General features: G+C 35.9%; 1 protein-coding gene across 1 annotated transcript in view; it reads left to right on the top strand.

Annotated features, from left to right (window-relative positions):
* Positions 1 to 238: 238 nt before the first annotated feature.
* The window catches only part of LOC116565136 (translation initiation factor IF-2-like), a 118,654-nt gene continuing 91,507 nt past the window's right edge, over positions 239 to 27,385 (top strand). Inside the window, exons 1-2 of the mRNA XM_032298599.1 lie at positions 239 to 301; positions 2,524 to 2,600. Coding sequence (XP_032154490.1) covers positions 239 to 301; positions 2,524 to 2,600 — 140 coding nt within the window. The remainder of the gene's footprint in view (positions 302 to 2,523; positions 2,601 to 27,385) is intronic.

The following is a 27,385-nucleotide window of genomic DNA, read 5'->3' as shown; positions in this document are numbered from 1 at the left end:
AAAAATCTTGTAGATAAAAAAAATAATAGAAACAGAGCTTATTATTTGTATACGAAATAGATTCACAAATAACATCAGTAGAACCAGAGAACTTTTAGAAGGAGTTTAAATTGTGAAACCGTAACATGCCCACACGAAACGCAATAGCAGCTCCAAGGATGGGAAAAGTGAACAACAGTAGCAAAGGAGAAAGACAACTTTGAGGAGTCAGGTCCTGAGTTCCTTGGCAGCTGCGAAGATGATCGGAAATGATGCATCGCGTTTGAGGAGGAGAGAAAGGAAACGAGAGGGGCCATTACAGGTATTCTAGTGAGAAGGCAGCCATGCTCTCTAGGCTTTAGGTTTTGGTACAGAGATGTGAAACTGACAAGATATGACTGTCTTAAAAAGAACGATCGTGTTCTTTTCAAATGTGTAGAAAACATTACAAAGAAGAAAAACTTTAATGATCGCAACTTTTCTGCTTCTAGAATCTTCAGCAGAACCAAGTCATATTTCTACACCTGAAGGCTCAAGTCCAAATGAGGCTTTTCAGCCAGAGCGGACAATGACGGTGAAAGTGGAGATGGGAAAGATGAGGCACCTGGTGTCCAGGACCAGGCTTCCCCCCTGCTGCCCAGAACTTGCTCGCTTTGACACCTGAGAAGAGGCTTACCCTTCCTACCTGGCTCACTGTCTGCCTCTCAGATGAGGCCTGGTGATGGTGAACTACCAACTGAATCGGTAATCCCACACTGACTTTCTGGATGCTACACGTCCAATTTCTCCAGAACCCTGACCTGCTACAGATCTTCCTGAACCATCTGAATGTTAAATCTAGGAAACAGATGATCTTTAGCAACTCTGTCCGAAAAGCATCTCCACTGGCTCGGATCTTAAAGGGGAAGAGGCCCTGGGGAAATGGTAGGTGGGTGTGCTGTCTACCACAGCCCAAGCACCTTCACTCCACATAGGGGATGGCGTGGGAGTGAAAACACTCTTTTCTCGTGGTGTCTTGCAGGGAGAATTCTTAGGAGACTCCAAGCAGTGAGGCAGTAGGGGAAAATTGCTCAGAGAGGCCTTTTAGCTCCTTTCTAATCTAGGCCCTCAAAAGAAGTTGCCAGAAGAGTTACTGATTTCAAAACCTACAAGCTGCTTGTAGGAGTTGAGGTCTAGTCAGAACCTCGGGTAGATTTTCAAGGTTAGAGATTTTTTTTCTGAGAATATAATGGAGGGCCATGATTTCCTTCATAAACAGTAATAATTAGTGTTTGAAGTTAAGTGAGTTAATGTTTATAATGAGTGCAAATCTTTTATTTTTGGAATTGAATTTCTTTTCAAATGTCTTTACATGGCATATTGACAAACAGATTTAAGGTTATGGCGAGTAATTAGTACTGAGAGTATAGTGAAGCTGTATTTATGCTGTTATTTCAAGATTTTTTAAGAGACAGGGTCTTGCTCTGTCACCCATGCTGGGGTGCTGTGGTGTGACCACAGTCTACTGCAGCCTTGATCTCCCCAGATCAAAGGATCCTCCCACCTCAGCCTCCAGAGTAGCTGGAACCACAGGCGTGCACCACCATGCCCAGCTAACTGTTTCTATTTTTTGTAGAGGCGAAGTCTTGCTATGTTGCCTGGGCTGGGCTTGAACTCCTGAGCTCAAAAGATCCTCCCACTTTGGCCTTCCAAAGTGCTGGGGTTACAGGCGTAAGCCACCACGCCCAGCCTCAAGGTATGTTTTAAAGTCATGCTTTAGGGTGGTAGTTTAAAATATTCTCCCTCCTTCACTTCAAAGGGACAGGTTGATCAGCAATCGAGGCCTGCCCTAGACATACAGGGTGGTGTGGACAACAGGCACTTTTATGAGGGCTTCCTTTGCAAATCAAATCTCTCTAAGAGATGGCAAACACCAGAAAAAGGGTCCATTATAGATTGTTCATCTTATACTGCCCCCGCAATAGGGACAAAATTTCTTCTCCATGGCTTGTGTGAATAAAACTATTATAAAGAAGTCCTCTGAATATATAAATGTGTGTGTGTGTGTGCGTGTGTGTGTGTGTGTGTGTGTGTGTGTGTTAGAGACTGTGTTGGTCACTTATTTCATAAGCTTTGTAGTGAAAATTACAGTCTAAAGTGACCCTAACCATTATGTCTGAATATTTCCATGGTAAAAAGTAAATTCTATCATGACAAAAACTTTTAGAAAAAAGAATGCATAACCAGTCTAACCTTTAAAGGTCATTCAGGAACTGAAATCTTTATTTGAATTCATTATGAAATCAATAAAACCCTTGGTTAAGATTCATGTAATTATAAATAACACAGAAGACCATGAGGAGAAAAAAATGTTTGTCATAAATCTTTCATAACTTCTGAAACTTCACTTGTCACCATCACATGGTTACATTTTCCACACCCAAGAAAGATTATTGTACCATTGCAGAGTATTTAGTCTGGCTGGCTGGCATGCTGCCAAAGCTTTTATGAGTTAAAAAAAGATCATATAATCTGTCTTTTGATATTTTGGTTCATGTTTTTCAGCATGCTTGTACCTTGGCCAAGGAGTGCATATTGAATCGAAATCCTCATCTTAAGAAGCGTCGTGGAAGAAGCTATAGGTAAACTAAAAGTGTGCTGGTAAAAAGACGTTTTTCTCTTTCTCAAAAGATATACCAATTCCTAGTTTCAGAATATATTCCCGTAACTCTACAAATTCTATTAGTGTAAACGCCGACGTTTGGCAACATGCATGTATCAGTGCACGTGAGCATGAATGCCACAGTGATTTTCAGCAGCACTCAGTTTAGTTCCCAATCGGAAGGATCGCTTAACAATTCTGCTCAGAAACAAGGAGGACGAAAAGCAGCTCGGATAAAGGATACCATCTGATTTGCCTGCACTAATAAGTGCCATCAATTATTTAAGGAACTTCAAAGTCTTGAAACTGGTGAAGTACACCAGGGCAAAAGTAGAATTTGTTTATTATCAATTATTTATACAGTATGTTTTACAACATCAGATGTGTAGAAAAGGCATAATCCTGAGGAATGGTATACAATGAAAAATAGATTATGTTAATTCTGGTGAAAGCTTTTTAACATAGACCATCAAGTTGTGGAGGCCATTTGATGCAGTATTTATAAATGTTTCAATAACAATCTCAATAATACTGAGCTTTAAAAACCATTCTGAAACACATTTCTATTTACGATACCTGGGTGAGGGCACAAGCAATTTTCTTTTTTCAAAATGTTCAACTTTTACCATTTCTTATATAACTAACAAAAGCACTTCAAATCTATGCTAAAATGGAGACTCCAAAATAAAACATGATTCTTGCTCAACTAATAACATCTTTGTAACACAGGGTCACACAAAATAGATGACTCAAATTCACATCTACCCAAATAGGTCAGCCAAAAAATAAACACGTCAATCTTTTTAATCAAGCCCGCACTTCAAATCTAATGTAGTAATTATAGATGAAAATACTGCTCAGATTAAGAGCTACACCCCTGGGACGCACAGAATGTACACCAGGACGCTATTGTTTCTTAATGTGCCTCCGGTCAAATGTGGTAAACTTCACACTTTTAACCAGTGCTGTTTGTAATAGATTGAATGAAACAGGTCTACAAAAGAACCAATACATGTAAAGGCTGGAAAGAATTAGAGAGGCTCGCAGACTTGTACCTATTGTCTGGGGGAATTAGATGTCAGTTTGAGTATTATAACTCTGACAAAGGTTTCCAAGCTTTAATTTACTAGAACATATAATGGGCAAAGGAGAAGCTGGGAAACACAGTCAGTCTGAACACGTTATTTAACAAACACTTTAATGAATGTTACAGACATTTTTATACTCCTGACATAGTCTCCCCATTCATTTTTCAGAACCTTGTTTATCAATGAAACACTTTTCTACAATAGCATCCTCCTAGGTTCCTGAAATTCCAAACTTGTGATGGTGTATACTTAATGCCAAATAATACACTTATGGGAATATACAATGCTTACCTTAACTTCATGATGAAAGAAACACTGGACATGTTACTGCTAAGTTCAGCAACCACACAAAACACCATCATGATAGGAAGGTTAGGTGAGTAATTGCTGGTTCAGCACATAGGCGTGCATAGAACGAGATTTCACAGGAATTCTCATCCAGTCTTTATTTTTCTAGCCAAAGACAGAAGTTTAGGAAAGCTTGGTGGCTGGCATGCAGAAGAAAGATCCAGTGCCTTTTTATTTATTTACTTATTTTTCACCAAATCCGTGGACTTAACTGCGCTTAACTCACAAAGCAGTTGTTCAGCCTCTATATGCACACCAGATGCAATTTAGATAGGTTGCATCCCCCACACTTATCTTGGGAAAGGGAAAAACATTCCATTAATCAAAAACTCATGCATAAACACCCTAGGGAATAAATGGAAACCACACTGCAAAGTGAGAATTAGTGTTTTCTGTAAAACATGGAAGAATGACATATCAGAAAGCTAGCCCAAGTATCCCAAGAATAATCAATATGTTGTAAGTCAAAAAGTGTTTGATTCTCTGACATTCACTGTATGCCAGTTTACAAAAGGCACAAATTTCAGTAGCCCTGTCTGATCTTCCACAGTGCTCACACCTGACTTCCAGCAAATACATCAAAATCCAGCTAATACACAAATACTGAAACAAGTGCCAGAGAGCCATAAATTTGAAAGGGCGGTGGGAGATACAAAGATGGGCCTTCCTTGTCTTCAAAAAGTTTACAATCTAAGATAATAAGTTTTCCAAGTACTCTAAAACAGGCTTGAAAGACTGTTTACGGAAAGAGCCAGATAGTAGTTACGCTTTGTGGACCCTCAGCAGAAACTATTAAACCCTGCCATGTACATTTTCGTGTCTGGCATGAAAGCAGACACAGACAAGAGGTTAAAAAAAAAAAAAAATGGGTGCAACTGTGTTACAATCAAACTATTTGTGGAAACCAATTTGAATTTCATTTAATTTTCCTATAACATGAAGTATTATTCTGGGAATTTCTTCCCCTCTATTTAAAAGTGTAAAAATCTTTCTTAGCATGCAGGCCATACAAAAATCAGGTGGTAGGGCTGATTTGAGCTGTGGATGACACTTTGCTGAGTCTTGCTCTAAAACGATAATTATGTAATAAATCACAGAATGATGTACTGGCTCATACAATTATAAAATTAAAACAGTAACCAACTGGGGATGCAAATGTAGATTGGCTGTAGTCTCTGATCTAAAACGCAGTTACAATTTAGTTGAAGACAACACAGGTATTTCAGGTACAACATTCAAATGAAATCCCAATACAAAAGGGGTTTGGATCTTTGGCTGATAGCAGATCCCTGGTACATGCTATGAGTATTCAGGGTGAAACTGAGCATGGAAGGCTGGGAGTTCATAGTGATTTCAATAAAAATTGTTAAGAGTTTATTAGTACATATGATGTAACGGTAAACCAGTAGGCAGTGCTCCTAATACCTAGCTTCTAACCATCCTAAAAGGATAAAAAATAATTGTAGATAAAACTAACTGCACTAAGCTTAGCAAGGAAGATGTAACACGTACTTTGTAAGGAGGAGGGCGAAGGATTAGCAATGGTGGTCTGCATGACACTCTAAGGGAGGCAGCATCTGAGACTGTCTGGTAATCACAGGTGTGCGACTGATTGGAAATGGCAAAAAGGGACATTCTAAGCAGTGGACAGAGCCTGAGACCAGGCTAAGAGTGGGAGGCACACAGATTCCAGGGGTCATGAAGAACCTCTGAGTAACTCAAAGGATGACTTGGAAGTAGACAAGAAATAAAGATGAATTCACATTAAAGAGAACTTTGAATGCTACCCTGAAAAATCTGGACTCAATCTTTATGCAAATGAAAGCCCCAAAATGCAAGCTCTTCTTATAGAAATGAAATGTCGGTAAAGCTGAAGTCTTTATCATCCAAGTTTAATAATACTCTAATCACAAAATGAAAATTTTTATAAAATAATTTCAAAGCATACATTTTTAAAATCCTGTCACTGCCCTGAATAAAAATCAACAGGACTTTGGTGACACACGGCTAAAATGGTTAAGTAGGATATCTGTGGATTTTAGGATAGGGCCTAGGACACAGGAGGTACTCAATAAATAGGCAAGTAATTTTATGTTTCCCTTTGGACCTATATCAATGTCAGGGATATGAAGCAAAGTAAAATTTTAAAGTGTAAGAGACATGAAAATAATTTTTTTCTTCAATGTCACATGGACATTTAGGATCCTCAAATATCCCTTGTCCCCATTTTCAATGTGTTTCTTTGTGAGGGCAAAATGTGAATTATACCAGGGTTATTTCATTGATCATAAATCACCCTTGATTTTTTTCAATAAAAAAGATTATTTAGTATGACATAGTACAAAAGCCAGGGCTTGGAAACAATCTGGACATTTAAATTTGACCCCTCCAGGTAAATTTGGTTCTCAAATTTCCACGGGTCTGTTAATTGTCATCGGAGTACAGTTATAAACGGATTACTGGCTTCCGTCAGCCTGTAAACGTTGTTGCAGCACTCTGCTATTATGAACCACATGAAATGAGGCACTTAGAGGATGTCCAATTATAACCTCACTGAATAAGGAGGCAGAAATTTTACTTGTATCTGGGTATCAGAGCAAGCTTTCAGAGGTGAGGTACACAGAAAGAACAGTGCCTACTTGTTTCAAATACTTGTGGGCTGATTTTTAAACACAGTTTTCTGTAGTTATCTGAGTTACTTATATGTCAGAGCCACAACAGAAATCCTTAAGGTACTGTCAGAGCTAATTTATTTAGGAAGGCTTTGTTGAGTCCTTTCCAGAGATCTAGAATTTCATGTGTAGGGGCAAAAAAATTAAAGACCAAAATGAGGAAATCATGTTTCTTTTTCTTTAACATTGCAACAAAACTCCAATTTATTAACAATTTGAAAGCACACATTAGTATATTTATAGAAAATGAGACAATGTAACAAAGAACTCAAAATTTAATACTTGTTAATCTTCCCATCTCATTAGTAATTTTAGTGATTTTCTAAAGGAAACAAGAAAACAGTTTCTAAGAAAAAATTCCCAAAACAAAACAAGCAAATAAAAACCACCCTAAAGGCAACATCCACAAAACTGTATTTTCAAAGATGCAGATGTCTGCCTTACTCACACATAAACTTGGCTCTAAACAGGTGAGATAATTCTGAATAAGAGAGGACTTTGGCACCACTCAATCCTCAGGAAGGCTACCATTGTGAGCTAGTCATGGCTATAATGAGCACACTCACTGCAGCCTGTACACACACACACATACACACAAGCCTATTAATTTATGGGCATGACTAATTATGCTTCTTCAAAAACTGCAGTCCACACCCTTTTGGAAGTTTTCCAGACCACCAGCTTCTGAGATGTGTGGGGGCGAACTGAAACCATGCTCACCCAGACCCATGCCTGGAAAAGCCTCAGAAACAAGCCCAGGAGTTTGTGCCGCACACCACATCAGTCTTCTCATCAAGGTCACAGGCTGCACAGTCTCCATATCTGGTTTCCCAATGGGTCTTTCCCCTTAACTTTTGACTTCTTTACATGCACACATCTAAATAAGTACAAGCTTTGGTGTTTCTGGTTTGCTGCACTGTTATGGATGTAGTACGTAAAGTGAAAATCTTCCACTCATTATGGAGTCTGTGCTTCATAGAGTGTTTTTTGTATGAGACAGAAGTGTAAAGGATTGATGTACTGGTGACATTTGAGCAATCATACCCACTTAATCCAGAAAAATCTCACCGAGCTAAAGTTACATAGTCCTCCAGCACCGAGAGAAGAAAGGCCACCAAGAATCACACATCAAAGTCACCTGTTACGCTTTATCAAGTGAAAAATGAGATGAACAGCGCAGATACCTCCCAATAAATTTTAGTGAATACAAAAAATACATAATAAAATTGTATTAATTTAAAATTTTGATGACTTAGTATTGCAGAAGTTTCCATTTACTTTCATTTGCCTAAAGTCTTACAGCTTTTAAAGGCTGCCATATTTGGATTAAAAATCAAAATATTAAAATATTTAACATAGCCCTCTCAATTATAGTATACTGCTTTTTAAAAATTACTGAATTATAAGCAATTAGGTTAAAATTAACATGGTACAGAGAGACACATGACAAGCAAAGTGCACATGAGTTAATCAGTACATGTTCATTACACATCTCTAGGACCAGATGCTTTGGAGAAGACACTGGCGTTGCCCCAAGGAGCTCTAATTAGTAGAGGACTCAGATTGTGCCATATCATGCTTCTTTTTTGCAATAAGCATTTTGATACACAGATCATTTGATACTGTCAAATCATGATCCTTCATTTCTTGCCACTTTTATTTACTCATTTAATAAGGAATAGTTCACAAAGTCATCCTGGACCCCATTCAAAATACTGAGTTCAATCCCGAAGGAACTGGATTTTTAAAATGAAAACAAAACAAAAGTATATCAACTGTGACCTAGTCTTGCAATCTGTGACATTCACCTATGTATGGTAGGTAGGTTAGACACCTGTGACGGACATGGACAAGATTAGGGGATTAACTGTCCTGAGAGATATGGAGCCATTTCTAGGGGCTTAATTTAATGTCAGAAGATGACTTGGATACTAATAAAATTCTTGAGAAACCTTGAGACTTCAGGTCTCAAGGCATCCAAATCTTCTCATCTACAGATATGGAAACTGAGGTCCATTGAGTTTAAGTGACTTACTAAAGTCAATTAGTGATAAATTTTGGGTTAGAATGTAATTTTTCTGATTGTCAGAAGCACTCATTTTATTTACCAAAGTTTTAACATACTTATAATAAAGAGAGGCAGAATGAAATATATACAATGCATAATATACAACATATATATGTTTGCATTTGGTTGTATCTCATCTTACCTCCTCCAAATTATTGAGACCTTCAAAATTGTCTTTCAAAACAAACTTCCAGTTTAACATTTAAATACTGTATCACAGCACAAAAAAGTCTTGGAAACCTAAGCTTAATTTTTGGTACTGTTTCACATACATTGTTGTTAACATGCCACAAGCTGTAGACACTTAAAAATACTGTTTAATTTTCTTTAATCCATTTCGTTTTATGGATCTAAAGTGGCCATCAGACAATAATACAGCAGTTTCCATAAGGAATAAATTGTTACTGCTTGACAAAAAACTCTTTTTATGCTAGAAGAGGGAAATATAAAAATGTCTTTTTCATATAATTATATTAAAAAATGTGTTAGTCTGCTCTCTCATATTACAGCTGTTAGAACGTTTTTTTAAGCCACTGACTTAAGAGCTTTTCTTTTCTTCCTCATTTTTTCCTAATTAATTTCTGTTCAACCAAAGAAATTCTTTCCTTTTATGGTTTCTGCTATCATGGTACTGCCTCCATCAAATGAGCATGCCCATTTCTGAGCTCTTCCCTTTAAAAAAAGGGGGTTGTGAGGTGGGCACAAAGGTTTCTAAGAAGGAGGCTTTCTCAATTGTATGTTTGTCCTCATTTGGGAAGAGTTGGCAAATTTACTATCCCCTACAAAAGTTTAAATCTCCTTTGACTCAAAGAAGGACATGCTGGCATCCAGTGGAATATAATCTTTTAAAGCTATTAACAGCTTCACAAACATGGTCATATAGGAAAGCATCTGGTATTAATAAATTTACTATTGGATTTTGATAATAGTCTTGCTTTTGTTTATAATTATTTGCCAAATACATTTAAGAAAAGAACTAGAATCAATTTAGAATGCTGTTTCTTCAAAAGATTTCTGTTCTTGTATTTTCTCATATTTATTTTAGATTTTGTTTATACTTTAAATATCCAGAATTAATGAGGTTTTCTTATGTACTTTGCAAAGTTTACAGACTATTATTTTTAATCTCTTTTTTCTTTTTATGCTTTGAATAACTGCTTTTCTTTTTAAAGAATAGGGAAGAAAACTCTGTTTAATTAAATAATATAGTCAAACAACTGCTCTTTTTATACTACAATCACTTCGTATTAAAAAAAAAAGGCAAAGCATAAAACTGAACTAATTACATTTATTAAAGATCTAAAGCAGTGCTATCTCTGCCAATACCTCCTACCTCCACCCTCACACCAACTGCCTGAATTTTAGAAAATCTGGAGAAATGAGATGTCTAACACAAATTATTCAATAGGATAGGATTCTATATAAAAACATATATACATATATATATATATATATATTTATGAGACACATTAGTATATTTCTTACCCAAAGTATCTGAGCTCAGATAAACAGAAGTTTTTAAAAATCCATCTATCTCACTGACATGAATTAGCACTTGATTAAGGAAAATATAGTGATCAGCATTGATCTAGAAGTCAATACACTGGCTGTGCTGAAATCTATTCATTCTGTGCATATAGATATGGTCTAACATTACTTCCTGGTAAATAACATGTAATAAATGTTTAGAAGTGCCAGGGAAATAAGTGATCTTCTCTTACTAAAAACAAGCAAGTAATCTTCTATTATTAAAAACATAAACCCATTTTCCTTCAGTCTGAATTGAAAGGCATTGATACACACATATTTGAAATTATTGTTTAGGCCAGGTGCAGTGGCTCACGCCTGTAATCCCAGTACTCTGGGAGGCTGAGGTGGGCGGATCACGAGGTCAGGAGTTCGAGACCAGTCTGGCCAACACAGTGAAATCCTGTGTCTACTAAAACTAGAAAAAATTAGCTGGGTGTGGTACTATGCACCTGTAATCCCAGCTACTCAGGAAGCTGAGGCAGGAGAATCATGGGAACCTGGGAGGTGGAGGTTGCAGTGAGCCGAGACGGCACCATTGCACTCCAGCCCAGGCGGCTGTGTGAGACTCTGCCTCAAAAAACAAACAAAAAAGTTACTGTTTAAACATATGAATTTTGTAAAAGGAATAATTAAAACAACGTATATATTTTAAACATGAATATGAATCAGTTTCATTCAAGCATTTTTATCTCTTGGACCCTTCAACCTACTAACCTACTTTCTCTATGTTTTAACAATTATTGACAAAAGGTTAATATCAGAATGTTTCATCTCCTGTGGACTTGTACACACACACACACACATGCACACCCACACACACGTGTGTGCACACACATAGGAAACTGAAGACAGGAAACAATCATTGGAATACTTGAGGTCAAAAACACCATTTAACAAGGAGAGTTTTTCTTTTCTTTTAATTAATTGTGTAATTTTCCCATTTCAGTTTCCATATATATAAAGGAAGCCTAACGATGTGCTTATAATTATCGTTCAGGCTAGAATCCATTACTTTAATTATCTTAGAATGAGCAGAAAAATCTAATGTATTGGTAAATGTAGTCCTCTTAATAGAAAAGCAGATTTTAAAGGCATTTTCATTTTGAAACTAAGCTGGACATACGATAGTCACGTTTCCGTGTTTTCTATGTACAAACGGTATTTCATTTTGAATCACTTCAGCACATTGCGAAGTGTATGCACTCTTACAAGAGGTCAAGTTTTACTCAGTGAATCGATTCAATAGAAGAAGCAGACATTTCCACAGAGGGAAGGAAATTGCCTTAAAGTCAGCTGGCATCGTTTTGTTTCAGCTTCTGGCTCTGAATGGTGGGACCAAGCATACAGTGCTCTGTGCTACTTTGAAGAGCACGAGGCTTGAAGAGCTGTTAGAAAGAGTAATGATGGAATTATAACTGACGAGCTCTCTGTCTGGCAAGACTACTCAGAAAAGACTAACAAGATAGCAATGACTAAAAGGCCTTTGTTGTCTAGGTAAGAATGAACATTTTTTTTTTTCTTTTTGAGTTCTTCACTCCAATGCTGACCTTAAATTCATAAAAGCCAAAGATTCAGAGTGACTCACACTGCCTTTGATCAGATTCCCGATATAGTCTAAATAACAGATCATTGTAAAGAATATGTAAAACAGTTTCTATTCAGACTGTGATAAGTGCTTGAAAAGAACGCTCTGTTTATGCTATGGTGCCATCAACTTAAAACTTTGTTCAGTTGCTGATCAGAAGCTGAAGATGGCACTCAAGTTAATGGAACTGAGAAAATAGGTTATATTGCTTGGATGACTATGTAGATAAAAGAAAGTAAATGAGATGATTTTAAGACTGATGGAAGATACCTCAAGCCACATTTGCAATCTGTTTCTTAACAGCTTCTGTCCTCCTTCCAAAAATCTGAATAAAATAGATTTTTTTCTTTTTTCTTTTTTTTTTTGAGAGGGAGTTTGTTCATGTCGCCCAGGCTGGAGTGCAGTGGTGCAATCTTGGCTCACTGCAACCTCCACCTCCCGGATTCAAGTGATTCTCCTGCCTCGGCCTCCTGAGTAGCTGGGATTACGGGCTCACCACCATGCATGGCTAATTTTTTGTATTTTCAGTAGAAATGGAATTTCATCATGTTGGCCAGGCTGGTCCTGAACTCCTGACCCCAGGTGATCCACCCACATCAACCTCCCAAAGTACAGGGATTACAGGCATGATCCACTGTCTGGCCAAAATGGATGTTTTTCACATGATTATAACAAAATAATTTTAGCTCAAGAAAGAAAAAAGACTAATCTTTCGGCTCATCAAGACGATCTCATTTCTACTCTGTGCAGATTAGCTAGGTAGTTCTATCTATACCTCCTTCACAATAAGACAAAAAATACTGGGTTCTATATGACAAATAATAGAAATAGGCTGGTTATGTTTATCTTCAAAAGGTTTGGCTAAACTTTAAAACATATTTAAATTTTTTCAGACACTAAAAATTCACATTAAAGCGATAAGAAATCTACTCCTTTTCTTAAAAAAACCTAACCATACATCTCTTCATAGTTATAACTTATTTTCGGCATCATCAAATGTATTTTATTAAGTGCTTACATTGTGATGCAATGGCAAGTTTTAGAAATTTTTGGTGCTTTCATATGATTTTATCTTGCTTCTACATCAAATTGTAAACTCCTTAAAGAAAGAAACATCCTATATAACTCCCAAGAGGCCCAGTGGAATGATTTGCATACTCAATAAAAGGATTTGATTAACTTCGATTCCAGAAATTACAGTCTTAAAAACCTAGAGATCTACTGGGAATGAACTTGTAATAACCTTCTAGTACAGCCTGCTTAAAACTCTTTGTTGCACAAAAATATTCTGCTTGTCTAACCTAAAGTACTCTTGCTGTAATTTCTAAGCAGCTGCTATAATTTTAAACTTTTTGAAGTTGAGGACTCAAACTGCTGATCAGCATTTTACAAAACTTATCAAACACTTCTTTTGGAATAATAGAACAGACCAAATACTTTCTATATCAAAATGAAACATATAAATATTTTTATATAAATGTAGAAAAGGCCATTTGTAGGTTTAATATAGAATATATTTTTAACTTTACTAAACTCACACATTTGAGAATACTCATGTTTGCTATTTATTCCTCACTGAAGACTAGAATGTAAAAGACTAAGTAAACTAGAACACTTGAATAAAAAGCAAATATGCAAAATTAATGCGTAGTATTAATATAATACAATCTAGATAAGGTTAGCTGCTTTTTCAGAAATAACTTCTACAATCTTAGCATGCTTCTACTTGGGACAGTTCCGTAAATGTGCACATGGTTGAGGACATAGTAAAAATGAAAATGCTGATAAAAAATGGACATATGTTATCTGGTCTCTCAGTATGTTAAACTTCAGCTGGAATAACTAGAAAAGAAGGAAAGGGAATTATCCTTCCACAATTCATTCCTTATCATTCCTGGAGACTTCCCTTGAGTTCATGGGAGTAGAAATTATTTCTCCCAAAATAGTCCTTGGTTCCACAACTGCATATGAATGAATCATAATCAAGGTCCCTTCCTCAAGCAAGAAAAATGGACAAGGCCCTCAGCTCCAGCTCCTTTGAGCATGAAAGCAAGCATTTCTTTAAATAACTAGTTAAAATCAGTTGTACATCTTCTAGGTGGGTGTTGGGCTGATTAAAGTAGCCTTCAGTATTTCTCAAAAAATTTTGGTTTCTTCTAAAGTGTAGTTCGGTTGCTTTCCCTGAGCTATGAAAAGAGTATAAAAAATAATAAGAAGAAATAAATAAAATAAAATGCTGCTCTAATCTTTGAAAACCTAATTTCACCCTTAATTTTCTACACCTCCATATTTTTTCAGTTGCCAATAAAAATTAACTGTTCCTCCAATTTCATCTAATAGTCTCATCAAATTGATGTATATTTCTCCTAACCAGAACAAAGACTTTGTCCTGTAAACATATGCTTCTTACCCATGTTGTCTTATGTTTCATCTACCATAAAAGTTAACCAAGTATTTAATTCAAATTCTATGTTCCAAAAAAAGGTTTGTCCAGGGTTTTCCTTAGCTAATCATAATGAACTGTTGGTAAAGTGAGTTTAAATTGTATTACATGTTTGTTTGCAACATTTGGATAATTATAAAAATCAGTGGTATTTAAAATAACTAACAATGTGCCCTGTAGGTTCTTGTTACAAATGTACTCTAACTTTATCGTTCCAACAACCTGATGAGGCAGGCATTTTAGAGGGGTGGAGACAGAGGTTCACAGAAGTTATCTGCTTAAGAACACACAACAGTTAAGCAGTGGATCTAAACTGGTAATTCAGGGAATCTAGATTCAAAGTCATGGCCTCAGACATCACTGCCTTACCAGGCAGGCTCATATTTTTCTCATCTGGAATAATTAGATCATCAAGAGATACATATAATCTGTTAAATCATTTTCTGGGTATAGAAATACACTATACCTGTATCTGAACCATGCCAAGGTGACCCTTCATTTTTCCATTCAGTGCTCTTATCTTACCTCCTGGACCCTCTGCTGACACCAAGAAATCTTTGCCTTCATTTTTTCTGTACCTCATCACCCTGAACCCATTCTTCCCTTTATACACGACAAAATTTGTGTTTAATGTAAGTCCAAGCCTAGAAATAATTGACCAGTAGATACTAACATTTTAATAGGAGGTAGTTAACTTACCCAAAATAGGAATGAAATCTATTGGCAACATACCACAATAGAAGAGATTCTTGAAAAAAGGGGCTGCCCTTCAAATGATATATCCAAGAAAACACGCTGCCCTTTGTTAAAATCAAGTCTGAAATTTTCTTATCCTTTCTCATTGCTGATCTAAGAGGATACAACCATCCAGTTGGAAAGGGCATTGTTTTCCATCAGCAACAATTTCTCCATAGAAGAAAGAGAATTTTAAAAATGCATGTGAGAATTTCCTTACATCAGTCAGAAATCTGTTCATATCCTGAGCATACGGGCATATGGGCATGAGCTCACTAATTCCTGTTTTAAAGCCAAAGGACATACTACCTATCAATTTTTTTCAAAAACAAAATTAAAAAAAAAAACCAAACCAGAACATTAGCCAGAAACACAGTGGAACATTTACAACAGATTTAATTTTAATGAAATATCAGTGACTGATTATGCAATATACTACAATTTGACACTTACCAAATGCAATATGAAAGTAAAGCAATGCTGGAGATAAATAATCTAACAAAATATAATATCTATATTGTAAACTGTCATCTTCAATTTACAAAGGTGTTCTACACATTATTGGTAAGTCAATCAGACTGACTACTTGGCTCTGCTGAAAATCAATTATCTGTTTTAAAGTAAACATCTACCACAGGGTCAACTGCTGGAATTTCATATTATATGATGTAATTTCCTTCCAGAATATTACATTCTGCTACTTTACAATTTTCTTAACAGGTTTGATTAACTTTATAAAAAGGTGGTCAAATACTGAGCATATTAGGAGTTTGGTTTTGATCTCCTCACTAATACCGGTTTTGTTAAGAAGCTGAGCTCCCGCAGAGAAAAAAGAAGGAAACAGCTAAAGACTCCCACAGGAGGGCCCCATCTTTCAGCAGAAGATTTGGGGACTGGTCTCATTCATACCCAGTCACAATCAAATGCCTTTTAAGGGTGTTAGTTTAGTGGGCCATAACAGAGCTTTGGTTTTCTATTGTTTCTTATTGTTAGGTTCAAGGTTCAAGGGGAACAGGGAAGGGAGAAATGCAACAGTCCTGATTAGTTGATGTATACGGAATGCCTGATGGCAATTCCTAAGAAAGTTGTTTCATTCTTAGTGTTTTATTAGTTGTTGCTGGGTTTTGATTTAACACCAAAAGGCAGGCTCATATGTCCATGTAGATTAAAACAAACAAACAACAACAAAAAAACTAGGTTATCTCTAGCAAATTAAAAAAAAAAATTCATCAAGAATTCTTATCATTTCTCAGCCTTTTGGCTGTAATCAAGTGAAGAAGTCTTCTTAAATCAGGTGACAGCCAGAAAAAAAAAAAAATGTATATATATATATGTATGTGTGTGTGTGTGTGTAATAAAAACATAATAAAACAAAATAAAAATTAATAAATTGATGTGATTTGTGAAGAAGAAGAGCAATGAAATTGTTTTAATGAAATAAACTAAAGTTAATGTAGTTTCTACTAAAGGTGCTTCTGAAAAAAAATTGACTATTATCAAGAAGGACAATAGGCCAGGAGTGATGGCTTATGCCTGTAATCCCTGTACTTTGGGAGGCCCAGCTGGCAAAATCACTTGAGCCCAGGAGTTCAAGACCAGCCTGGGCAATGTAGTGAGACCCTGTCTCTACAAAACAAAAACAAAAACAATAAAATTAATTTATATTTCTATATGCATAGTGAACTGAATACTATTGGAGTTAAAAAGGCCTGGCCATTTATTCATATAGAATGATTTTATGAAACTTACCTAAATTAAAGAAGTATTAAAAAATACTTTTTTTTACTACATAACATCACCAGATGCTATGAAGGTAGACGGGAAGATTTAATCACTGCATAAATTTATGCTAAAGAGAGATGTCAAAGCAGGATTTCAAAAAGATAACTGAATTGTAACAGTAGATAAACATCACATTAACCAAGGGAGAAACACAGAGGCAAGTCATGCAGACACATGGGTGAGATTATCGTCCTCCATAAATATGTTACTAAACATCAACGTTTTCCAGTTCAAGTCATTAGGTAAAAAGCAAGGAAAAACAAGCATTAAAATGTTATGAATGAAAATAAACTTTCTAAAGCAGCATTTTGGAAAGTTCACATTAAGAAAACTAATTCAAAATTCAGATTAAAAAAAAACTTCAATTTTTTTTAACCCTGAAAGTAGGTTTTATTTACATTTCTAGTGCATGTGCAATTGCAGTTATTAAAGACTTCCGCCCCACAAATTAGTAAGTCAATACATAAAGCAGGCTGTAATTTAGGGAAGTGGATTCCTGCTCTTAATACAAAGCCCATACATACTATCTAACCTTCTGGGAGAAGAATGCAAAAATGGATTTGAATATGAGGTCTAAAAAATGACAAAAGTTAGGGTTTTTTGACTAAGCCACAAACATATTCTAAACTAAGGTAAAAGTTTAACATTAAAGTAGCATTTTATACCATAATATTAAATTTGACTTATATTTCAAACACAAACAATATTTAAAATACAAAAACAACACTGAAAAATGCCATATTTCACAAATACACAAAAACGCTTTTTGAACTTGAAAGTTGAATCAAAGGATTAAGTAAATGCATTCTGCGAGAGGGAAATGACAAGTTTCAGGGCAGAGATTGCTTTGAGGTTTTCAATATGTTTTGTTGTTCTGTTATATAAATTATCATAGTCTATTTTGTAAGAATGAAATGTTTAATAATAGATATACTGATTTTTAAAAATTTTAGTTCTATTATATATTGTGATAAAGTATACAACAGTGATTCTTAAGGATATAGCAGTTGAATCAAGAAATGCCTCTACAGTACTGTTTTTCATTCCAGCCGTAGAAGAGAGGGATGTTTTAAAATTATTTCAATGAAAAAATAAGACCATGCACTGCTGACTCACTCCGGTGTGGGTTCATCCTGGCCATACGTTCCAAGTGGGTTTAAATGAACAGGCATTATGTAAATGGGCACTGCTGAATGAAAGGCAGCTCTCTTGTATTAATCCAAAGCCTGGGGTGCTTTCAGAGAAGGCTGGAGACAATCCCAGACACCTGGCTTTTGAAAGACCCCCAGGGGAATAAGTAAAAGGGGTCCTTAAAAGCATTTTGGAATGAAATCTAATTTAAATACAAGATTTAGATATGTTTTGCTCAGCAATTTTTATGGTTTATTTTAGTTGTTTAATACAATAATTCTCACCTTAAAGATATCCTGTTCTTCAGTCGGCAAATACTTAGGAATTAAAATAAAAGAAAGGACTTACTTGGAAACAACGGATTTCACTTTTTACTCCAAAGTATATACTTTGGTACATTTCCTTCATTCCAATATTGACTTCTGCATTTAAATATTTGGAACGAAAAATTTACAGATGTATACAGGTGAAGTTTCATAACTGCATCACCTGTTTAAGAGGCTGATATATAAAAATTAACTAGAAAACAATTTAGAATGTTTAAATTGTCCCAGGGCAAACTACAGAGTCATAAATGTTTGCAGAAAGTTAGAAGCCTCAAAGACACTGTAGGAAAATGATTATAAAGTTTTTTTTTTTAAATAAGCAATTATGTAATGAGTTTGACTTAATTTTTTCAAACCATTGAACTTAAATATTCCATAGCTAACAAAATTACTGTTATTAAATTTAGAAGGGAAACAACAAATATAATAAATTGTAAGACCTAAAACAAGAGAATCCCTGAACATGCAAGGCATGGATTTTATGCAGTGTTAGTACGCTTGTGTGTAGGTTCATATTTCTTTAATTCCATTAAACTTGTCCATGGGGGTTGGCGACCGTCACGTTGTTTGAATCACTACAAAAGCCACAGAGAAGAGCAACAGTGTTGTGAAGGTAATGATCTTTCACTGGCCTCTCAGGAACTGGTTGTAAAATTTATTAGGAAAGTTCTATCCCTGGCCTACATAATTTTTTGGTGAGGCAGTAGAAATTGATGCCATCTATCTAAAAGAATAAAGTGGGCAATTTAGTTATCTGAATGTTCTCAGCCACCACAAATCTTGAAGACATTTGGAGTTATTAAAGGCATAGAAGTTTGAGTTATGGATGGGAAATTCGATCATGTATTTAATAGCCGATATGTATTAAACACGGTTTTCTGTTTTGTAGGATGAAACATAATTACAAAATACGGATTCTGCAGGGGCTAGGGGGTGCTGATAATCTATTAGGAAGATACATACATTCTGCATATATAAAACACTTGAAGAGGCCTTTAACAGGAGCTAACTCTTAGAGCAAAAATATCACACCAAAACATGTAAAATATTAGACAAAAGTTTATGTCTTTTGCCCACAGACTAAATCCCTTGACTTCTCAGGAATCATTTAAATGTCTCATTTGAATTTCAAAACTTTCAACAAGGGCAGGGCACCGTGGCTCGTGGTTGTAATCCCAGCACTTTGGGAGGCTAAGGTGGGCAGATCACTTGAGCCCAGGAGTTCAAGACCAGCCTGGATAACATTGTGAAGCCCCATCTCTATTAAAAGTAAACACTTTTTTAAAAGTAAGAAGAAAAAAAAATACTTACAACAAGCAACATCACTTAGGTAGTTTTGAGAGTAGAGCGTAGAGCAAAAGAAGAGATGTATGCCAAATATGTTCCAATTTTAAATAAAATTTCTTTTTCATTTCAATAATAAATCAGAGATCATTTGTAATTGCCAAATTTGAGAATTTTCAGGGTGGTTCTATAGCAGAAATACCTCAAAACAGTGAGTCAGGAGCATCAGGCTGGCCAAAGACCAAGGGCAGCAGGTATAGGCAGGACCCAGGTACATGCTTCTCTGAGTGGCTCTGTGTACTGACATTAAGCAGGAACGCCAATGCAGCTGGGCAGAAGAATTTGTAAGATATTTTTTATATTGAGAAAGTGAGAGCGTTTTGGGCCACTTCATCTGGCTCAACTGTGGGGTGATCATACATTAAAAAGAATGAAATGTGTCACTGGGTCTCCGTGTATGAATCTGGCAATGGGGCTGGTAACACCTCGTGCAAGGCAAAGGGGAACAAGCAGCCTTTATGAAGCACCACCTGACCACCAGCACCAGCCTGGCCAGGCAGAACACAGCACAGAGGCCTCTGCTCCTTGCAGGTCCTCATTTGGGTGCTTGAGGGCTCATCTCACTCATAATTGATTCCTATAGGTCACCTTTTCTTCAAAGTAGCTTCCACTAATCATCTCTAAAATTCGAATATATCTCCTGCCCATCTCCTAAGTCATGAATAAAACAGTATACTGGTCCGGGGTGGTGGCTTACGCCTATAATCCCAACACTTTGGCAGGCTGAGGCGGGCGGATGACCTGAGGTCAGGAGTTCAAGACCAGCCTGGCCAACATGGTGAAACCCCGTCTCTACTAAAAATACAAAAAAAAAAAAAAAAAAAAACCTAGCCAGACGCAGTGGCCCATGCCTGTAGTCCTAGTTATTCGAGAGGCTGAGGCTGGAGAATCACTTGAACCTGGGAGACAGAGGTTTCAATAAGCCAACTCCAGCCTGGGTGACAGAGCAAGACTCTATCTCAAAAAAAAAAAAAAAAAATTGTATACCAAATTATAAAAATTTATATATAAAGAGTTCTTCCAACCAAAACATTATGTAAACATCAGTGCTTATTTTAACAAAAATTACAAGTTTATTTTAAAATTTGTCATTATCAAAGAATGTTCATTTTCAAACTGAAGAATATTCTATGTTTCAATTTCTATAATATCAGTGATAATAAATACATCTTGAGTGTTAATTATGTACCAGGTATGATTCTAACATGTTTACATATGGAAACTCTCTAAGTCTCATTACAAATCTATGAAGTAAGCCCTATTATCACCTCCTTTTTGTAGATAGTGACACTGAATCACAGAGAGAAGGTGATTTGCCAAAAGTCACACAGTAGTAGGGCTGCAATTCAAACACTAGTTTGTTTTAAAGCCCACGCTTTTAACCAGTATGCTACGCCGCTCCTCAAATGTGCATTTACATATTCATTCATTCTCTGAACATCATTTATTACATACCTCTATAAACGAGGCCCTACACATATTTTTTCTATAAGATACAAGTCTAACAGTATGTGACCTTAAAGAATGATATTTATCCTGTCTGTAAGACCTAACTCACTAAACTATTAACTATAACTAAACTATAAATGATAACTAAAAACATTACTAAAATATTGTTCAAGGCATAATGTTGATCAGGTGAGTCGTCTGCCCTGCAGCACTAAATGGCCAGAGCTACCGTATTGCAATGTGCAGCAGGGGGTGGGGGACGGTCATTCCAATTGTGTCAAAAAGACTCTCCTCTCAGAGCCACTGAGACATCATCCCAATCATCCCAGTGTTCCACACGCACCCACGTGCACAAGATGTGCAAAACATGTTGGCTTTCTATGTAAGATGATTAAACAAGCTACTTTTCAAATGCAAGGGTTCAGCAAACCAATGACACTGGTTCTTCCTACACTGCCCTCATGAAGACAAACTTGGCAAAGCCTTATAGAAGCAATCAACTTCAATAGGCACACATCATTCCAGCATCACCTGGCCTTACACCAGGGAAAAACCTGACAATAAGGAAGCTGAACGCTGTCCTGTGCTGTCGGTATCTCCTTGACAGAGGAAAAGGCAGGAGGGTCTCCTCTTGGTTATTTTCAGATGTTTTAAGTAGGCCACACTCCTATGGGTCTGCCTCTTCATTCTGGTAGCACTTCTGGGCAAGCACTCTGAGGAGTCTTACCTTGATTTTACAATTATGCAGTGGATTAATGAAAAGAATAGCATTGAAAAAACAGCTTACAAAACATTTCTGTGCATTCGCTAGCACATAGACACTTTGTGAGTTGCAAGTGTGTGTGTGTGTGTGTGTGTGTTTCATATTTTTTAATGAAGCAGAGCAGAGGCCTGAGGTAACAAAGGTAAAAAAGACTCACCTCAAGTGTTAACTATCATTCATTCAATAGAACACCAAGGGTTGGCCAGCTGCCAATAAAATCTCTTTAAAAAAATCATAGTAGGTTGCAGGAAGCCACTAAGAAAATTAATTTCTAACATAGTGAAAAGATAACATATATTATGATCACGTTATCTGCCTCAAAATGCATTTTCTGAAACGATGTTTTGTGCCTGGACGAATTTAATCCTCACACCTGTAAACCCAGAGAACAGACTGCAAGTTCATTAAACTGTTTGCAGTCTTTTTTTTTTTTTTTTTGATACGGAGTTTCACTCATGTTACCCAGGCTGGAGTGCAATGGCGCGATCTCGGCTCACCGCAACCTCCGCCTCCTGGGTTCAGGCAATTCTCCTGCCTCAGCCTCCTGAGTAGGTGGGATTACAGGCATGCACCACCATGCCCAGCTAATTTTTTGTATTTTTAGTAGAGACGGGGTTTCACCATGTTGACCAGGATGGTCTCGATCTCTTGACCTCGTGATCCACCCGCCTCGGCCTCCCAAAGTGCTGGGATTACAGGCTTGAGCCACCGCACCCGGCTGTTTGCAGTCTTTAAAGGATTTTTTTTTCCTAGAGATTATGTGTAACAAATTAAATATTCCAGTTGAAATAATGAAAATGTCAATACTTGTAATAAAACTTTTCTTTAAAAAAGGAATTAAAAAAATGAAAATGAGTGAAATAAAAAAGTTTTTCTCCTCCCTTTAGACATTCTTTCAATTAGAAGGGAGACCAAACTTAAATTATAGCTACCAATTAATTTTTCTGCTCTGGAAAGTGAAATAAGCATCTTTCATTAAATTGGATATTAAAGCTCATTGGTTATACAAGGAATCTCCAGATTAATGGACTAGTGTTCTCCAGTTTCAATTATTTTTTTGATTTTCTAATACATGTTCAACTACCTCCATCTCCCTGGTGGGGTTCTATCTGACCCCAAGTATCTAACTGTTTCCAATATTGTGGGTCACTCAGGTGAGCTTGAAGGGCATAGGGGCATAACCTCCCTGTGACAGAGAGAGAGAGAGAGACACAGAGAGAGAGAGAGAGAGATAGTAGCTAAGGAAGCTTTCTTTAGATGAAATCAGAAGAAGAGAAAAAAACACAAAATGAGTGCCTACAAAAGAAGGCAGCTATCCAGAGCTATTTTTTTCAGCCATATACATTTAGATTTGTGTTTTAAGAATTCCAAAAGAATGAGAAAAAAAAAAAAAAAGAATCGGTTCTGAGTTAATTGTGTATATAAATTAAATTTCTAATAGATGATCTATGTTTGTTTTTATTTTCATGAATATATTAATTTAATAATTATTACTCTTAGAAATACTACCCTTAATATCTAAATGTATTTAATTAATGAAGAGGAATTTCCCGAGACAACATAATTTGGTCATCAAGATAAACTAGATATGTAGACCACAATGTTTGAGTAAATTAATCTTAATTTCTGGGTAAAATATTTTTTTAGTTATCAATTTGCATGAAGTCTGCTTTTTAAATAACGCTTTATGATTTACAAGAAAGTGACTAAAGCATATTAATAAAGAATGGCATTTTCTCCCTATTTTGTACCACCAAAGATGCAACCCAAAAATCAACATTTATAACATACAGCATAAAAGTCATCAATACTCCAGACATAGCTGTTGAGAACTTACATACAAGAACTGGTCTCAACATTTATCCACGTTACATTTAAACCTCCTGTAGATATTCCACTTGTGAAGCTGTCACCTTCCTTTCGCTGCTGGGTTTACGTAACAAGCTGTGTATGTGATTTTTCTCTATTTCCCCTATCTCATGTCTCATTTTCACCCACAGTGTCCTCAAGTTCCCAGGCAGATGATATCCACTTCCTCCTAATCAAGTATAACAGCTCTCCTCCAACCTCCACTCTCCACAGCCTTTCAGTATTACACATCCGTCTTCCTATTCTGAAACTTCCTGGCTACGCAGGCCAATATCCGTGCACATGACCTTGATGCTTTTCCCAGCTCCATAACCTTGACTTCCACTCCCATTACTGCTCCTCATCTTTTTATTGCTTCCTAATTGAAAGCTTTACTCAAATTTTAGTCCTTAAGTCCTTGCTCTTTTATCTCTTTCCAGGGACACATTTATTCTCAAGTTTTAACCACAACTTCCTACTAAATGCACATCACCAAAAATTCTGATGTATTTTCCCCAAACTCTTGTCACAAATCTTCAAGTACTACTGGATATTGACTCTGACATTCCATTGTCATCTTAGATGCATGATGGTGGGAGCCAAGGTCTGTCCTGATCACTCTCGAGCTGTCAGTGTCTAAGTGCTGCCTCTTAGGTGCTGAATCCTTATGTGTGTGACACATTATAAACATTTGTTGACTCCGTAAAATGTTTTAAGACTACTTGTCATTCTCCACTCCCATTTGAGAGAAACATGAAAGTTCATTAAGACAGATTGGGAACAGATAATAGGTTTTTTTTTCTTTTTAACATGTATTCTCAGAATCCAGGATAAAATCTAGTAATCTTCATAGGATTCTTCCTGTCCATTCATGTAGTCACACTCACGAGGTGACAAAGTCAAGTCAACTGTTCATGTTTATTCATGTCAGTAAGCAAGAAAGAACTATCAAATATACTCTACACTGGACATATTCATTTCCTAATATTGTAGCAAGGATTCGCCAAGATATACACTACTATTACTTTGAAACTAAACTCTGTATATTTTAATGCAAGATATTTACCACCCTGTATGTTTCTGGGTGGCAGAAACATAACCTCCAAGATATTTGGCTTCTCATTGTTTTTAACATGGCCTTTGCACATAGTAGAACTCAATTAGTAACTTCCAGAATATATGAATAAATAATTTTAAATTCAGCCAGTTACTTTATGATTATAGTTACTCTCAGTTTGTTAGGTGCCTTGATCGTCAGTGCCCAAAGTAATCAATAAAAACGTTTTGAGCACAGGGTTATTCTCCAATGTAATTTAGAAAACGGTTTCCTTAAACAGTATGTCATGCATTGGGTTCACAAAATCTTATCACAGCCAGGGAACTAATGAAGTCAAATGTCTGTAAGGTTCAGTACTAAACAAAGGATAGATGGTAACTACTCAGAAATAGCCTAAAGCAACACACCAACTTCATTTTTCATGAAATCTCTCCTTTGATACCTCATTATTGTTTTGTATTGCAAATTTTAATAGACATGTCTTATCTCACTTTGAAGACTGGCAATTGCTTGCAGTCTGTCTCCCCCCCCAGTCCTGACTGTGCACCCACTAGGTCTGCAGTACACCCTTCTTGAATACATATTCAGCATTAATGCCAGATTAACATGTGTTAATAAACATTAAATACAATTTATAAAAACTGAAATGATATCCTATGGAAAACCCATGTATACCATGACAGACATTTCACAAAGAGTTAAATAAATATTTATAATGGTGTACTATAAAAGCCAATTTAGATGTCTCGGTTAATATTTTTAATTATGTCAGCTCATGAATTTTTTATATGAAATCACTTCTTTCTCCCTGCCAAATGAAAACGATCATAACATAAGACCTCTTTTGAAGTTAAAACAGACCCTTTCCCAATAAGGTACAACAAAGAAGAAAAAAAAAATCAAAGAAACAGAAAATTTAAATATTTTCTACATATTTGTAGTAAACCTAAGCATGGTCTTATGAAAATCAGTTATTAAGCTATGAAAATTCATTTTAAACCATTTAATAGTCTTGTGATACCAACAGCCACTTTTAGTAACACTTTTACAATATACTATTTATTAAACTTTGTGTTTTTTTCCTAAATGTTCTAAAGTCAAACACTCAAATGATGAGAAGCATAATCTTTGGTGTGGAAAACACATTTGGTACGGAACTATGTTGGGCATTACAACCACTCTATCTGGGCTATAAATTTTAAGTTAAAAATAACTACTTAGGAGGCTGCAGCAGGAGGATCGCTTGAGCCCAGGAGTTCGAGGTTGCAGAGAGCTATGACTATGCCACTGCATTCCAGCCTGGGCAACAAGTGAGACCCTGCCCACACAAAAACAGTGAATTTGTGGAAAACAGAAAGGCACTAAACACATTTTTTTAAAACAGAAATGAGACAACACTTGGCTCATACAAGAGAAAAACAGAAAGAGGTTTCTATTAGAGAAAGAGATTGAAAGGAGAAACAGGAAGATGCTAAAAGCATAATATGACTAGCTTCCCAATTTAATGTTGGGCTCATAGACTAATTAAATGTAACAGTATCTATATAACTCAGGGAGACATTATGCTTTTTCAATTTATTAAACATACTAATTTAGTTCATGTACATTTACTTATGTGGCATTCATATATTTTCGTGTTACTGCCTTGTTAGCTGAAAGCTACTTTTTATTCTGTTGGAAGCAGGCAATACTCGCCTATACACATTTTAAAAATCAGCCAGAACTCAGTGAATTAAAGGTATTTTTCAAATTTACTAATACAATTTCTTTGATTTTTACATGTATTGACACTGATGATCACTTTACAATAGCTGTTATGGGAACAACATTTAATTTTGTCGTGCAGAATTACCGATGATGCATTTTAAATAGTAGAAAATATGAAAAGTCTCATTAGTTTTCATTGAAAATTAAAAAAAAACTCACTTAAAAATATTTTATGTACCAGCTCAACATAACACATGTACGTCATTACTGAAATTTTACTTTGCCACTTAACATTTTCTATGATTTATCTAATGAAATTAGCTAATGTGATTTTATTATCGCAATTTCTGCTATAAATCTTACAGGAGCTTTTTTTTTTTTTTTAACTTGGAAAAAGATCAAAATGCTTGTAGATTTCAGATTGCTATTAGATGTAATAATTATACACTAAACTAATTACCACTAAACCAAAACCTGACTTACAACTAATTAAATTTTATTACATCATCATGGAGTGTAGACTTTCAATTTAACACAGGGCGCAACTATAAACACAAGAGTCTATCAGTCTGTATATTTATTTCAAGTGTAGATCAGATTTATAAAATGTGTAGATCAGATTTATAAAGTTTGAACTTGGCAGGGTTTGTAAACCAATTTGTCAATTTCACAAATCTGCTAATTTGCCAACTTCTAAGGCGAAAGCAAGGTGCTACTTGCAAAGCAAATAACACTGGATTACACCACAATAATTTACACAATAGCTAAACGCATGTTATATAAACATTATTACGTTATAGAAAAAAGTATGAAATGCAATGAAAAACATAATTTATTTTCAGTTCAGAAGGACGCTCTATTTGTGACATCACTTATTCTAAGATTACTG

This window comes from Sapajus apella, unplaced genomic scaffold (assembly GCF_009761245.1).
Source record: "Sapajus apella isolate SASKATOON/1434 unplaced genomic scaffold, GSC_monkey_1.0 scaffold39, whole genome shotgun sequence".
Classification (NCBI taxonomy): Eukaryota; Metazoa; Chordata; class Mammalia; order Primates; family Cebidae; genus Sapajus; species Sapajus apella.
Note: the sequence above shows the minus strand (reverse complement) of the source record. Positions and strands in the feature narration are given on the sequence as shown.